Source organism: Micropterus salmoides, unplaced genomic scaffold, assembly GCF_014851395.1.
Source record: "Micropterus salmoides isolate LMB-PRFRI ecotype aquatic unplaced genomic scaffold, ASM1485139v1 Ms_hic_scaffold_14, whole genome shotgun sequence".
Taxonomy (NCBI): Eukaryota; Metazoa; Chordata; class Actinopteri; order Centrarchiformes; family Centrarchidae; genus Micropterus; species Micropterus salmoides.
Window position 1 is genome coordinate 20,242,051 of NW_024040485.1, and position 15,170 is coordinate 20,257,220.

Below are 15,170 nucleotides of genomic sequence, written 5' to 3' on the forward strand. Positions count from 1 at the left end.
TAGCTTCTGGTCTTGACAAGAAGGATTAAGGAGTATACACCTTCTTTTCAAGTTTTACATTCCCTACACACTGGATTAAGCAGTAGTAGCCTTTACCTATTTCTTCTTCCCATCAGCTGAGTTTTCATGGCTGAAGCCACCGGTACGAACAGTGGTGGTTTAGGCAGTGGAGGGGCTGGAGGAGTGCGTGTCCCACAGGAGTCCTCTCTCAAAGCTGGGGTGGTGTTGTCAGATGAGAGGGTGGACTTCCTTCGGGAGCAAGCCTTCTGTGTGCTGCGAGTGAAGACGGATAAGTGGAACCGCTTCATTGGAGCAGAGGAGAACCAGAAGATTATACTGGATTTCCTGGACCACATCTGGACCAACAGGCTGCTGCTCTTCACTGGACCTGGAGGGACATTGCATGCAGGGGATGCTCAGGTAAGAAGTACACACAAGTCAAAGGTAAACACACACAGGCATGAAATGAATTTCTAAAACGTTCAGGTACCTGTTTCATAGATGTGTTTCATTTTCTTTTTTATCTCCCTGTCTTGGTTAAAGTAAATTTTGCAGGCAAACTCAATAATGGTTACAGCCTTGAGTAAATATTGAGTGGTGTAGTTCATCTCTTGTTTTCTGTATGCATTTTATGTTAGAAATTCTGAATACTAATATCCCTTAGGTAAAGATACTGTGGAGCGATGATGTGCACACATGCATGGAGGCTGATGATGAGGCACAAATCGCTATCTGTCCGGAAATCGCATCCTGAGAATTTCAATATTTACACATTATTACAACAACATACTGAAAAGTGAATTTAGCTCCTCCAAGACAATAAGCTGACATGCAGGCATATACATCTCCTGACCTTGCCATCTACATCCCATCTAACGTGCACATTTTTTGAAATAAGTCGCTACTTATTTCTAGTGCTTTCAATGCTGTTGAAAGCATTCCTACTGTTTTTTCATCTGTGAAGACGTCCCCACCATGGAAGACCAAGCTACTGTGCGTGCTAAAGAAAGGCGTAAAGAGAATCGCCCGCCAAGGATTCAGACACCAACTCCGGCTGGGGGAAGTGCCTGGATACCCCATGGAGCACCTACCTGTTGTCATCTCTGAGGTGGGACAGTGTGTGTGTGTGTGGGTGTTGTATCTGAGAGTAAAGTGTCCATACAACAATGCAGGCGGCATGTGTGATGTGTGTGATGATTTGTGTTTTCCAACGCAGAATATTGCTGGCAGGACAAAGGAAGAATGCATGGCGTTTGTAATACATAATATACAGTTATATGTGTCTACTTACACAGCTTGTGTGTACTGCATAGGTGCTGGTGTGTGTTCTGTCCAATGGTCTGAACCATGAGGACTGGCCGCGGGTGGTGATTGATGACATCCATAGGCACTTGGAGAAGCTGAGGAGCAGGGTGGTGACCCTGAGAGGCCGCGCAGAGGGACGGACATTGCTGCCTCTGCCACTGTGTGTGGAGAGGGCAAGGCCTCATGACGTTGTTCTCAGGTCTGCGTGTATGCATGGCTTATAGCCTAGCTAAATTGGGGGGGTTTTTTCATTGCACATATCTGACGTTACAATGGTGCGCACTCTTTTTGTCAAGGAGAGGTTAAATATGGGAATGACCAGTAACTTTACTATATCACTCAATATCAACATCAGTCAGTATAAAAAATGAGACCCTATGCTCGACTTAAAACCCCACAGTCTGTTTGGCGACACTTACCGTATTTTAAGATTGGTCAAGTGCTCTTCCATTAAGCTAGAAAGAAAAATAATAACAACATATATGACATATTTAACCCGTTTAAAGACTTTCACTAGATGACTAGCCTGGGGCGAGTTCAATCTCAAAACGTTTGGCACCGGTTTCTAACGTTTTCGAACTGAACATGTTTCCTTGCAACGTTCCGCAACGTGCAACGAGATATGGGCTGAGTTCAGCGCAGACAAAACGTAGCAAAACGTTTTTTTCAACAGAAACTGTGGTTCCCTGAACACCCTGCTGTGTACGCAAGCGCAGTGAATTTTCCTGCCTGTGTTTACAAACTTTTCGCAGCTGATTGGGTTACACCTGTGACACGCCCACCAAACGGGAAAAAACATACCTCGAAGCCACGTTGCGAGGAAACATGCCTTTCTATCAGAAAACGTTGCAAACCGTTGCTAAACGCTTTAAGATTGAACTCGGCCTGGGTGTTTAAGGCGCCACAGTTTCCGTTGAAAAAACTCTTTACTACGTTTTGTCGACGCTGAACTCGCCTTTGCTCTTATGACACTGCAACAAAATAAATGAATAAAATAAAGAATCAATAAAACATTTAATAAATACAAGGTTTTAATATCAGTTTCACTTATATACATTAATTATATTTTATCTATATATATATTTATCTATTGGATACGATTTCAGGAGCTGCGCAAAAGAGCAAGTGTTCAGAAAGAAAAAAGAATAGCAAGGTCAAGTGCCATTTCCGGGCGCAATATTTTAATTAACAGAATGGAAACATGGGAGTCAGATGGAATATTTTTCATTCCAGTTATCTAGAGTACAAAAAGAAAACAAAAATTCTTTGAGGAGCCTGGACCTTAAACCTCTTCTTCAACCTCTATAAGTTAAGTATTGTCAGTTGAGCTGTCAAAGTTTGCTAAATAATGGCTAGCATTAGCTCTGTGAATGTTATCAAAGCAAAAGTCTCAAATGTAATGTTATAACGTTACATCAGGGGGGCGCTTAGAACTGTTTTGTTTCTAAAGCATGTTCATGAAACTTTTTTTTTTTTTCTTGAACCTTGAATACTCATACATCCAAGGAAAACGCGTGACATTGCCGGGTTCCTGAAACTAGTCCTTCCCAAAGTAGCGTTTCTGTGTTGGTCTGAAAGCACGTTATCAGACGCATTACATTAAAATGCAGTAAACTCACTATTGAACCTAGACTGTATAAAAGCTATTGATATTTGATTACATCAAGTCCCTGTTGAAACCATAGAAGATCTGGTGTCTGTGTGATCCTTCACTAACACGTACAGGGAGGCGGTGGTTGAGACAGTGAAGTGAAGATAACTCAGTGTTTGCTTCAGTTGAGGACAAATATACTCCTCACTTTAAGTGCAATAAAAAACAAAACAACACTAAAAGCGAACATAGTGGCTTTGCTATTTTAAACATTTCAGTTGCTGCTCTAGAAACATTAACTTATATTTAAAATATTAAATTATAATCCTGTTCTGAATGTGTTATTTAAAAAGTACTTTTTTGTAATGACAAAGAACCAATAAGAGTATTGATAAAGAACTCAACCGATAAGAGTAACAGTATCAATAAAATCCTGGTGGTACCCATCCCTACACACAAGTTTAGCACTTTAACACACTTTTATCAAAAAACACATTTTAGTTTTTGTCTGTGAGTCCTGGGGACCCACTACATTGAAAACCTATCAACATCACTAAAGCTGTCGAGAAACAATATCGATGGTGGTGGTTTGATTTCTAATTTCCTCAAACAGTGGCGGCGTCTTGGACAAATCTAATCTTGGTTATTTGATGATTCTTGTGTTTATTTTTTGTTGGACAGGACAGGAGAGGAAACAATGTAGTGGAGAGGAGAGCATCAGAGCCCTTATTAAAAATAACAAGTACCTTGTGAAGAGGCACAAACTGGGTTATTGCCACTGGCTATTGCATAATTTAGAGAGTTAAGACGTCCTGTACTGTATGTATGCTTAAGACTACTCTTTTTAAGGGAATAAATGGGTACGTTGATAATGCACAAACAAGACACGAACGTCTTGTTACAGTAAATGCTGATTGTGTCAGACTAATTAAAAAAATATTTAAGCTGACTGTAAAGACCTTTATAACTTACTAGAATAATATTTTAGTCCGTTTTGCCTACTAGACGTTTATGTTTAAGGTCCATATAGCCATTTTCACCCATACTGATTGCCCCATTCTCTGTCTTCCTCAGCCCCACTGGTTGGCCACTGGACCATGGCTTGTTATACTCTATAGAAACTCTGATAGTTCAGTGGTCTGGGCAGATATGGCATGTCTTGAAGAAAGACTCTGGTTCGCTGCTGCTCAGGGGAGACCATCCAGGCCCCAACGTGGAGCTCCAGTTTTGGACCACTCAGAGGGAAAACCTGCTGGGCATCCAGTCACAAGTATGATGTTGGTTCTGTGGAAGTTGGCAGGGTGCAGTCAATTCAAAATGTAAACTGAATCTGCGGTACTCAAAGTACTAGTGATAGAGTTGATTTTAATTCATAGACTGGATATGAGAATTTTGTTATTCCTGAAGACCAGATTTTAAGACCCCAGCTTGGAAGGGCTAAATTATTAAATGTCAATAGACCCGAAACATGTTGCGTGACTACCATACACTCCAGTAATGGAGTTCCTATTTATCTTCCCATGTCAGCTCCAGGTTATATATGCCTAATGCAATCCAATACAACTGTTCTGCCATAAAGTCTACTTTTATGATGCCTATAATGTTCAGTTGACAGTGTCATAGAGTTTTTAATTATTAAATAATTAATTATTCATTAATTTATGGCATTGTGGTCATAGTCAGTGGCAGTGTTGTACTGTGTGTGTATTGTGAGATGTGTTTCTAATATTCTTCCCCAATGTGTATGTTCTGTAAATAGGAAGAACAAAAATTTTAATCACCTCTATAATGTAGCTCAGTACAACACCACCTCTAACAAAACTATTTACACATGTAATAAATATGAAATATACATTTTGTAAAGCTTGAATTTATGACAGAGGTTACTGTAGTGAATTGCAATAGATTGTACGGAATGTACCTAGTGTCCATTAGGGCTGCACGATATTGGAAAAAAATGACATTGCAATATTTTTCTTTTCTGTGATATGTATTGCAAAAATATATATTGAAAAAATACCGTAATTTTAACCAGATGAGACCCAACTATCGTTTCTTGAGCGTTAATGCAGTAAACATATTTTCAACAAATGATAATAAAAAAAAAAAGTGCACCTAAACAACAGCCCTCTGGGTGGTTTACAAAAGTTGCTTTTCTTTTTGTAACCAAATCCAGTGTTTCAGTGTGTTTTTTCCTGTTCCTCACTTATTTTCAAGTTGTTGTCGACAACTAACGGGGACGGGGCCTGCTTTAGTTGCTTGATAAACTGATTAAGAACAATATTGTGATTGGCGATTTGCTGCGCATGCAGAGCCTGCTTGTCACTCACTAGGAACAACCAAGAACCCTTTAATCGGAGTAAATTATGTTAAATCACACAGACTTGTAGATTAGTCAAGGAAAATGAGAAGCGTGCAAGCTTTCCTTTTGTATCAAGCAGCAAAAAAGTTCAGGTGGTTGAGTTAAATTGACTTGCTTGACACTGCAATGTTTGGTGATGTAATGACGATACACAAACAATATATTGTGCAGCCCTAGTGTCCACTGAGTGTACATCCTTTTATTATGTCCTTCTCTTCAGATCCAGAGCCCCAAAGTGGAGCACATCATGGAGATCCTGCGAAGAGTCAAGAGCAGTTACTACTCCTCCTTCAGGGACATCTGCCTCAAAGTCAATGAGGGTAAATCAGCATTACTCATCATTTATCAGTGCTAATTAAGTAATTTCACCATTCTATCATTTAGTGTCACTGAGCCCAACTTCTCATTTAGTTTTGCTTAAGAAACATATGAAGCAGTCATTGTCTTAATTTATACCACTCTCACACCTATCATAGCAACAATATCCTCCAGCACAGTTTTTGATTCTGTTTTTTCAATTTTCTCTGTCTCAAAGAAAAAAATGATTTGTATGTACCTTGACAATTTCTTCTGATTTTCATATGTATACTGTAATTTAGGTTTGCCTTTGCCTTTCATGTTTTGTTTGTCATCATGCTCATTTAGCAATGGAAGGCAACATGGCAATCAGAACACAACTGTCAGACAACTATTAAGATCATGTTATTAATTTATATTTCTGTATGTGATTATCATAGCGGTGCTGGAAGCCGAGGACATAGATCTGTATCTGCGCCCTCTGAGGAGACTGATCAGCAGCCTAGAAGAGAGGAGTTTCCCACAGGTCGATGCTCTACTGCCTCCTCTTTTCCACACACTCTGTCTCATCTGGAGCCGTTCCCAATACTACTGCACTCCTCAACGCATGGTGGTCCTCCTGCAGGAGTTCTGCAACCTGATCATTGAAAAGGTACAGTGTCAACAATCTCTGTGTATGTGTGAAAGAGAGGGAGACAGAATAAGAGAAGTTAAGTTACTTACTAAACAACTGATCTTCTCAATGATTGTGCATCTGTATCAAGGCCATTGCCTACCTAATCCCTGAAGAGCTGTTTAAGATGGAGCTTGAGGAGGGGGTGGAGAGAGTCAAGATAACCATCTCAGTTCTGCACACCTTCAAGCAATTGTTTCATACTCACCGCCAGCGGATCCCCAAGTACTACAGACACACTCAGACCATCAAGCTGTGGGATTTTCCGGCTTCACTTGTGTTCCAGCGTTCAGACTGCATCATGGAAAGGCTGCTTATGATTGAGGTGCATGGGTTGACAAGCATAGCTCTGTATTGGTTTTATAAGAAGATTAGAAATGTAAAAATCACAAAGATGCACATTCCAAGGAAGACATTATTTTGAAAATATATACAGTACATCAAATTAAATGCCGTGTATACCGGTATATATGTTTTGTTTCTAATGTATATTTTTGATTTATTCACTATTGCTTAGTTATAAAAGTATTTAAATTAGGATGACCTCCATTCTATCACCGTGACTCATCAGTGGCTTTTCTCCCCTCATCTATAGGAACTTTTTGCAACAGCCCTGGACTTTCTTAAACTGGAGAAGGTTGAACTGGGTGGATCCAGAGGGAAAGTCCTCAGTGAGATGGTCTTCAGCATGAGCGAGGAGTTTCATGATCGATGGCGGGCCCTCAGAGAGGGCAAATATGACCCCCTGGACTATACTAACAATGTGAGGCCTAATGAGATTGTTGCAGTTGTCTTCGATATCACATTGCTATGTAATTAATAAGCCCCAAAGGGCATTCACACCTATTTTTAAGTGGCATTGACAGGCGCAGCTGAATAATAAAATTAACAATTAGATGTAATTTTTCTGCCCAGCAGTACAGTAATTGAAAAGTAGCAAAGCAAAGTAGTTGCTAAGCAACGTAAGAATCAGTTGCTATTAGTCAGTGCGTCAATATTTAATTTACTAGATATTTTACAGCTATTTTACAGGCTTCCAGTGTGACCCAACCAATCAAAACTGGAACTCAATCAAAAATGTATCTGTAATATACTATATTTTTCACAAGTGTGTGATTCCAGCCAGTACTGATTAACTCGGCTAAGCAGAAGTACTGCAATAAAAATGAAATGGATTAAAAATTGCCTAATACTATAAGTGGACTTTTTTTAATCAGGAAAGGCAGTGAAAATATCCATCATTTCCTCTCTAATGCCATCTTGTGTCCAGGATTTTCTGCGTCACTACAGGTGTTTCATGGAGCAGAACAAAGATTTTGACCAGAGGCTGGGAACTGTCCTCAATCTGGCCTTCCACCACTCCAAAAACCTGAAGTCAACCTTTAAGGTGTGTCTGTTGCACCTCGATCCCATTACTGTGTTTAGTGATATACTTCCAGGTCATTCAGGGACAATGTATTGATCAGTTTCCCTTTCTCAGTATCTGTGTAAATGCAAGTTAAGCATACTATGATCACATTGATTTCAGCTGAGAAGTATTTGGTCATTATTTAGAATTCCAGCTAGTTGGTAGCTTAGATTAAAAGCCAGGGAATCTTCAAAGTAAATCAGAAGTATAGTCCTAAAGTGTTGCTATTGTGTCCCATCTAGCTGTTGAAGATTTTCAGCACCCTGCTTGAGAGACCTAGGATCCATAAGCTGTTCTCTCCAAACTACAGTGTGTTGTTAAACATGTTCAGCCAGGAAATAGACCACTGTCAGTTTATACTTGATCAACACAGAGATGGGGTAAGAGAAGTTGAATGTAAATGAATATTCCCAATGACTATAGAAATTTTAATGTTGATACAGTTCCTTCAGAATGTACACAGATATTATCAGACCACAGGCAGTTGTCACACTAAATTATGCCATAACAGGGAAGTCTCTTGAAAGTTTAATATGACACATAGTATTATAATTCACACATTTAGTTAAATGTGTTTTACAAACATATTTGCAAAAAATATTAACTTAAAGTAATGAATATGACTCAGCCAAATTAATTCAGCCTTTTTGTTTCAGCTGCAGTCAGGCTGTACTGTTCTTGGGAAAAATATGCCGTCAGTGGCCGGCAACCTCAAATGGTCACAGGAGCTTCGGAATCGCATTCTCACCAACAGGAGCAATCTCTGCCAGCTGGCCCATATGTATGGACCTACCGTACTCATCACACGCAGACACAATTATCTCATGTAACAACTGTCACCCAGCAGATCTGTCATCGGGTTTACTATAATATGCACTCACAAAGGGACAATTAAGACTCATTAAGACTTTGATATAATCATTTTAAAATGTAGAGCAGTCAACAGTTAAATACATTTAGATTGGTGTTTTCTGAGAATGTCTGTGTTCTAATCAAAGAAGAATATTTTATCTGAAAATGGGACCTGTAATGGAAATGTAATATCTGTTTTAATTAAAGCCAGTATGCAGAACTTTTACATTTAAATTAACGTTTGTTACATTTAAGCCCTCACTAAACAAGTTCAGAAAATGCTGATTAAGCCTATCACCGCCAGGTAAATCTCTCTCTATTGGCAGTTTGCCAGTTTTTCGAACTGGTGTCAGCCAGCCAGCAGTATGGCAGAATCTATAGGTCATAAGCAATAGTTGACGTTGTAATTACTGTGAGAAAGGGAGACAAAAGTTTTGAAATTGAATTCATCAATATATCAAAAGCAACTATCTGAAAGTAAAGGTTTTATACCAGCTCATAACTAGTATAGTAGTGACTAATAGTATTGAAAGAATACGCCACCTCTTTAGCATTATACTCCTTTTTTGAGGATTGGGCTACTGGGGTCCACACCCTTAGATATTTTTCATTTTCAAATTTTTGGTTTTCAGCCACAACAGACATTGACTCAAGTGACATCATTTGAGGATGTCACTTGAGTCATATGTTTCACATATGTTTCACAAATGCAGTATTACTCCCCACGACCTGTGAACAGACTTTGATGTGTAAAATCAGTGGAGTTCCCCTTTAAGTAGAACAAGCATCTGGTTCAAATCTTACATTGGAAGGATATTGGAGCACACACTGTAAGAACTCAGTTTACTTGTGAAAAGTATACCAAATACAGATTACATTTATATTTTACTCCTTATGTTAATTTTTCTTTGGCCTTTTCCCTTCCTCCCAGGCCTCTGGGTTGTGCTGAAGCTGACGATGTTCTCCAAAAATGTGAACATGTTCTGGAGGTTTTGGACCACCATGATGAGGAACTGTTTTCAGAGTGGACTGAGGGCCTGGAGGAAATCTGTCAAACCCACCTGAAGGAACCACTGCTCACAAAGGACACTGATGCAGGCCTGTTCCAGGTCAACTTCAGTCCTGCAGTAAGCACAAAGAAGAGCCAATCACCAGAAGACATATTAAACATTAATCACAGTTCAAATTTGTCATTAATCTAACTGTGTGAAGTGTACAGAGCTATGGCTGGTGTGGAATTGATGCCTTCTAAGACATCAGATAATGGATGTTACGGTGAACTATAGTGAACAATTTATGATGGAATTATTGGATTATACAAATCGTTCCATAATTAAACTTGGTAAGGTTAAGTTAACACCACAAATAAAAGGATAAATCATTAAAAAATATACGTATAAATTACCACTGCAACGTATCACTGGTTACTACAATACGGATGTAGCCTGTACTAAATTCATGAAAGCTTTTACATTTGCTTCTTTTTCTTTCTTGGTGTGTCTCAAACTACCAGAAGTTGCCACAGTGGTTTGTTTTGACTAAATTGTAGAACTATTTTGCATTAGCAGCAACAAAAACAGTATATAAACAGACAAGAAAATCACAAAATATAATCAACATAAAATCAAAGAAACAAGCAAAGTGTTCCCTGAAAAGTAGATCAACAATGTGTATTAACCAGCAATCTACCACTTAACAAATGACTACAGTCTTAATGAGATATCCACTTTAAGATGCTGGTCCTACCTGTTTAAATATTTTCCATCTAGGTTAAAGGGGAAAAACTGAACTATGTTAAATTCATCAAATAGTTTATCACAATTTCTCCTCTCTCTCTCCTCAGTTGATATCAGTGCTAAGGGAGGTGAAGTATCTGTGTATCTTGAAGAACCAAAACATTCCTAAAGCAGCTCTCTATCTCTACTCCAAACAGGAGCGACTCTACATGGTGGGTAACTAAGATTCCAGTGTTGCATTGGCTATAGAGTCAGCTATATGTGTGAGCAGTAAATGTCTTTTGACCTGTGAAATGTAAAAAACAATATCAGAGAATAAAATATGAACTTTACATTCTTTCCTGTAGTACACACGGACACTAACCTTGGTGACACAATGGTACAACCAGCTCCACAGTACCATCCTGGCTGTGGAGCTGGGATTGGTGAATGATGAGATGGATGGGACAAGACGGCAGCTGGATCCGGCCCTCCGGGAGCTGACCTGGGCTCAGGACGACCTATGGGACTACATTCAGAGCACACGCGACCTGGTCAAGGTACTGAACATTTATTGGGTATTTAAAGGATATCTTCTGATTGCATTTTTAACAAACAAAAGGTGCAAAGCAATGTCAGTAAGTGAGTTTTTTCAGTACACACTCACACTATTCTGCTATATTCTAAATAAAAAATTCTGTGTCAGCTGTCATTAGACTGAAACATAAGAAAATTGGATAAAAGTAAATAACAAGTCATATCAAAGGATGTTGCCTGCCAGTGAAGCATTAAACTTGGCATATTTCTCAAGTGGTCTAAGCCAGCTTTCCTCAATTATAGCAAACACTCCTAAAACAAATAGCAACATGCAGCTGTTAACCAAAGCAGGCTGTACAGTACAGTTACTGGTTGTAACAGTTGCTCTCTTCTGCTATTGCCAGAGCATTTCTAGTCGTGTCCAGAAGAGTAAAGCCAATGTGGAGGCCATCCAGACCCTTATGGGGAATTTCAGCCACCGTGCCTTCATCACTAGAAAGAGTCGTGGTTCTACTCTCCTCATCTTCTCTGACATTGAGGAGAGTGTTTCCAAACAGCACACTCTCATCAGCAGGACAGGGGATCAAATACACAAACTGCTGCAGGTTTATTCACTCACTCTTCACTTGTACACTAATGTACTAGATGTTAACATCTGCAGAACTCAGTCATCTTCTTATCTATGATTATCATATTTATTTTGTTCCTTCTTAACGCCCTCTAACACATCACTTTTCCCCTGTGCTCCAGGAGAACCAGTCTCTGCTCGGTGTTACAGACCTGGACAGCAGTGAGTGGCAAGTCTACACAGACTATGTGGACCACATGATCCTGACAGGCTTCTGCAGTGCAGTACGCTGCTCCCTGCAGTACCTCATGGACAACACAGATGCAGCCCAGCGCATTACACCACTGTTTGAGGTCCAGCTAGTACTCAACAGTAATGAGATGACCTTTGACCCCTCGTTGGACTTCAGCCACAGTGGTAACTTCTATGATATTGTGGATAAGATGGTGGCCAACATCACCAACATGGCGTTGTTCATTCCCAGAGTGGCAAAGCATAAACAGCTGGATAACTATCAGGTGCTGTACAGATTAGATTAGAAGTTTATACACAGTGTGCATATATGCACTTATAAGGAAATAAATGTAGACGTACACACCCCACTGTCATATGCTATCTTGTGTCATCTTGTAGTGCGACATAAATCAAATGGAGGATTTGTCAGAGATGTGCCATGTAATCCGCTCACGGGCACGCACAGCTATTGCTATGGTAAGTCTTTGTTTTCTGCCCACACATGGAAGCTGATTTATGATGCTTACAGACTCACAGTTGTGAAGATTATATTGATTTTCAGGTCAGAGAATATCAGGGATCTTTTGCCACCTACCGCTACCTCTGGACTGATGACAGGTCAGGAGCGTGTGGCTTTCTGTCTTAAATGTATCAAATTTTTTTTTACTTATTACTGAAATACACAAATACGAGTTATTGAACATAATTTTGTTCTCGTAATTGATAAATGAGAGTGAAATTATAAGAATATACAATTAAAGAAACATTTACAGCAGTAGGCTGGTCTGTTTACTCAACTTTCACAGGTCTGAATTTATGAGGCAGTTCCTGCTGTATGGTCATGTATTAAGTACAGAGGAAGCAGAGCTGTATGCTGACTATGAACTGAAAAAGAACCCACCCACACTGGACAACTTCAAAGAACAGGTATACTTCACATTTGTAGTTCAAACAGCCATTAACTTAAATTGACTTGACCATAATTTAGTGTTAATATATGACTGGTCAGCACAACCCTAGTCTCTGTGTTTTCCTCTTTGGTCAATGTCTCTGAGTCTCTGTATCGTTCTTCACTCCAGATCAACCTGTTTGAGTCTCTGTATGTACGAGTGAGCAAGATGGAGGACAGAAGGGTGTTTTGCGGCTGGCTACAGCTAGATATCAGACCCTTCAAGCACACACTGATGAATGTCATCAAGAAATGGAGCTGGATGTTCAAGGAGCACCTGCTCAACCATGTGAACCAGAGGTTAGACACACACATGAACCGGCACAGACAAGCACACTCATGTTTATCCATCAGATAAGATTATCAGTTTTAACTGTTTAAATAAGTCGACATGGGGTGTTATGATTGTACTAGTTAATCATTTTATTTAATTATCATTCAAGAAATTTTTTCTGTGCCACTCCTTTCCACTCTAAAACCTTAAATCCTCATCCTCTTTCCTCTCTATCCCGCAGTGTGAGAGAATTATCCTCTTTTGTCCAGGACACTGCCCATGGTCTCTCTAACAAGGTGTTAGATGGAGACTATGCAGGCCTTGTGGACATAATGGGACACCTCATGGCCATACGGGACAGACAGATCAGCAACGAACAGCACTTCAAACCCCTCAAGTCTACTGCTGAACTTCTGAAGACCTACGGACAGCAGCTGCCAGAGAGCGTCTACACACAGCTCGAAGTGTGTACCAATGCACAAATAAGCACATTTCCATGAGTGCATTTATCAGTATCATTCATTACATTCTTTACTTTATTACCACAAAACACAGGAGCTGCCGGAGAAGTGGTCGAGTCTGAGGAAAATTGCGTTCACAGTTAAACACGAAGTGGCACCACTGCAATCAAATGAAGTTTCAGTTATACGCAGGAAATGTGTCCGGTTTGAGGTGAGGCTTTGTGTGAGCTGGGTCGGATGTCACTTTGAACCCCTTACAAAGAGCTCAGTATCAGACATATAAACCATCCCACTTTGTTTCCTGCATTATATATGACTGACCCCCCAGTGTGTACAGGTATAGCTATGCAGAGGAACTGTCGCTTCAGAGAAGAGTTTTTTTTCTTAACATTTTAGGTCAAGCAGTATGAGTTCAGAGAACAGTTTCGCACTGAACAGATCTTTAAGATTGATGTGGTGGAGCCATACAAACTAATTGACAAGGTAAGCACTGTGAGACATTAATAAGTCGTTCTTTGCAGAGCCTGCTTGTCACAAATAGTCAGATTAAAACATATATATTGGAGTAGTACCTTACAATGCATGGTGTAATCGACAATTTTAGGCGACAGCAGTTTGAAATGTTTCTGTCTCCAGTCTAATCAAGCAGTAGCAGTGATGGAGGAAGAAATGAAGAAATTGCAGGACACAGCTGATCTGTTTGAGGTCAGTTTCCCAGACTACAAGCAACTACGCCAGTGTCGCTCCGACATCATACTGGTCAAAGCAGTCTGGGACATGGTCATCTTTGTGAAGGTACATATTAATTAGCAAAAATATATTGACGTTTTGATTTCTTAGCTATGTTTGATTTCCATAGATAAACTATTAGCACATGGCTGAAGAGCCTGCATAATCAGGCTCAGCTTTATGACTGCAAGTTTCCACATAGCAGGTAACCACAAGCTGTGAATTCCACACCATACCTTTAGATGACATTTTAGACTGTAGCGGAAAATAGATTTTTCTATGTAAGATTCACTAGAGAATCACAGATGAAATGTTAACATTCACATTTCTGTGTCAGACCAGTATAGAGGAGTGGACCAAGACTCCATGGAAAGAGATCAATGTTGAGCAGATGGACATGGAGCTCAGACGATTTGCCAAAGTATGACAAGCTTGCATGGGCAAACATTATTTATTTTTACAAGGGTGGAGAACAAGAGTAAAGTTTTCTCACAATGATGAACTTTGGTGCACTTTAAAGGAGATGAAGATGCTGGACAAGGAGGTGCGGGTGTGGAACGTCTACATGGGTCTGGAGTCGACTGTGAAGAACCTGTTGACCTCTCTGAGAGCTGTCAACGAGCTGCAAAACCCTGCTGTCAGAGAAAGACACTGGCAACAGCTTATGAACACCACCAGGGTATGAGACTATGTTGCTATATTGAATTTAGTTCTGTTCTTCTTTAGTCTAGTCTTCATGTACTCCGCCTTCATTCAGCTGTCCTGCCGACTCATGCCGAGGCCTGTAATGACCACCACAGTTCAGTGAACCCAATTATCCTGATCTGAAATCTGATCACTCATGTTTGCCGTGTATTGCTTTTGGTCCTCAGGTCAGGTTCGTGATGGGGGAAGGCACCACCCTAGGCGACCTTTTGGAATTACAGCTTCACCGTGTGGAGGATGAGGTCAAAAACATAGTGGACAAGGCCGTGAAAGAAATGGCCATAGAGAAAGTAAGAATTATAGACCAGTAATAGTGTATTGTGGATATTTAGTATACAGTATATAAATGCAGTACTTGTAAGGGTCATGCCTTTTTAAATATTTGCTAAACAAAACTGAGGAACATTAGGATGTATGTTTAAAAAAAAATTTAATCTCAAAAAACTAATTCAGAACCTAGAGACAAATACTGTCCCAAATCCTTTGACTATCAAATCTCATTTCTACCTT

The 15,170-nt window shown here is 39.8% G+C and overlaps 1 protein-coding gene across 1 annotated transcript in view; it reads left to right on the forward strand.

Moving 5' to 3' along the window:
* The first annotated feature begins 1,078 nt into the window (after positions 1-1,078).
* dnah9l (dynein, axonemal, heavy polypeptide 9 like) overlaps positions 1,079-15,170 on the forward strand; it is a 45,864-nt gene continuing 31,772 nt past the window's right edge. Inside the window, exons 1-26 of the mRNA XM_038718215.1 lie at positions 1,079-1,108; positions 1,314-1,504; positions 3,971-4,166; positions 5,479-5,578; positions 5,996-6,207; positions 6,320-6,553; positions 6,824-6,991; positions 7,499-7,615; positions 7,879-8,016; positions 8,293-8,417; positions 9,420-9,615; positions 10,332-10,436; positions 10,572-10,763; positions 11,145-11,345; positions 11,491-11,826; positions 11,942-12,019; positions 12,105-12,160; positions 12,349-12,469; positions 12,622-12,791; positions 13,007-13,229; positions 13,321-13,437; positions 13,623-13,709; positions 13,863-14,021; positions 14,293-14,376; positions 14,476-14,634; positions 14,828-14,950. Of these exons, the coding sequence (XP_038574143.1) occupies positions 1,079-1,108; positions 1,314-1,504; positions 3,971-4,166; positions 5,479-5,578; positions 5,996-6,207; positions 6,320-6,553; positions 6,824-6,991; positions 7,499-7,615; positions 7,879-8,016; positions 8,293-8,417; positions 9,420-9,615; positions 10,332-10,436; positions 10,572-10,763; positions 11,145-11,345; positions 11,491-11,826; positions 11,942-12,019; positions 12,105-12,160; positions 12,349-12,469; positions 12,622-12,791; positions 13,007-13,229; positions 13,321-13,437; positions 13,623-13,709; positions 13,863-14,021; positions 14,293-14,376; positions 14,476-14,634; positions 14,828-14,950 (3,918 nt within the window). The remainder of the gene's footprint in view (positions 1,109-1,313; positions 1,505-3,970; positions 4,167-5,478; positions 5,579-5,995; positions 6,208-6,319; positions 6,554-6,823; positions 6,992-7,498; positions 7,616-7,878; positions 8,017-8,292; positions 8,418-9,419; positions 9,616-10,331; positions 10,437-10,571; positions 10,764-11,144; positions 11,346-11,490; positions 11,827-11,941; positions 12,020-12,104; positions 12,161-12,348; positions 12,470-12,621; positions 12,792-13,006; positions 13,230-13,320; positions 13,438-13,622; positions 13,710-13,862; positions 14,022-14,292; positions 14,377-14,475; positions 14,635-14,827; positions 14,951-15,170) is intronic.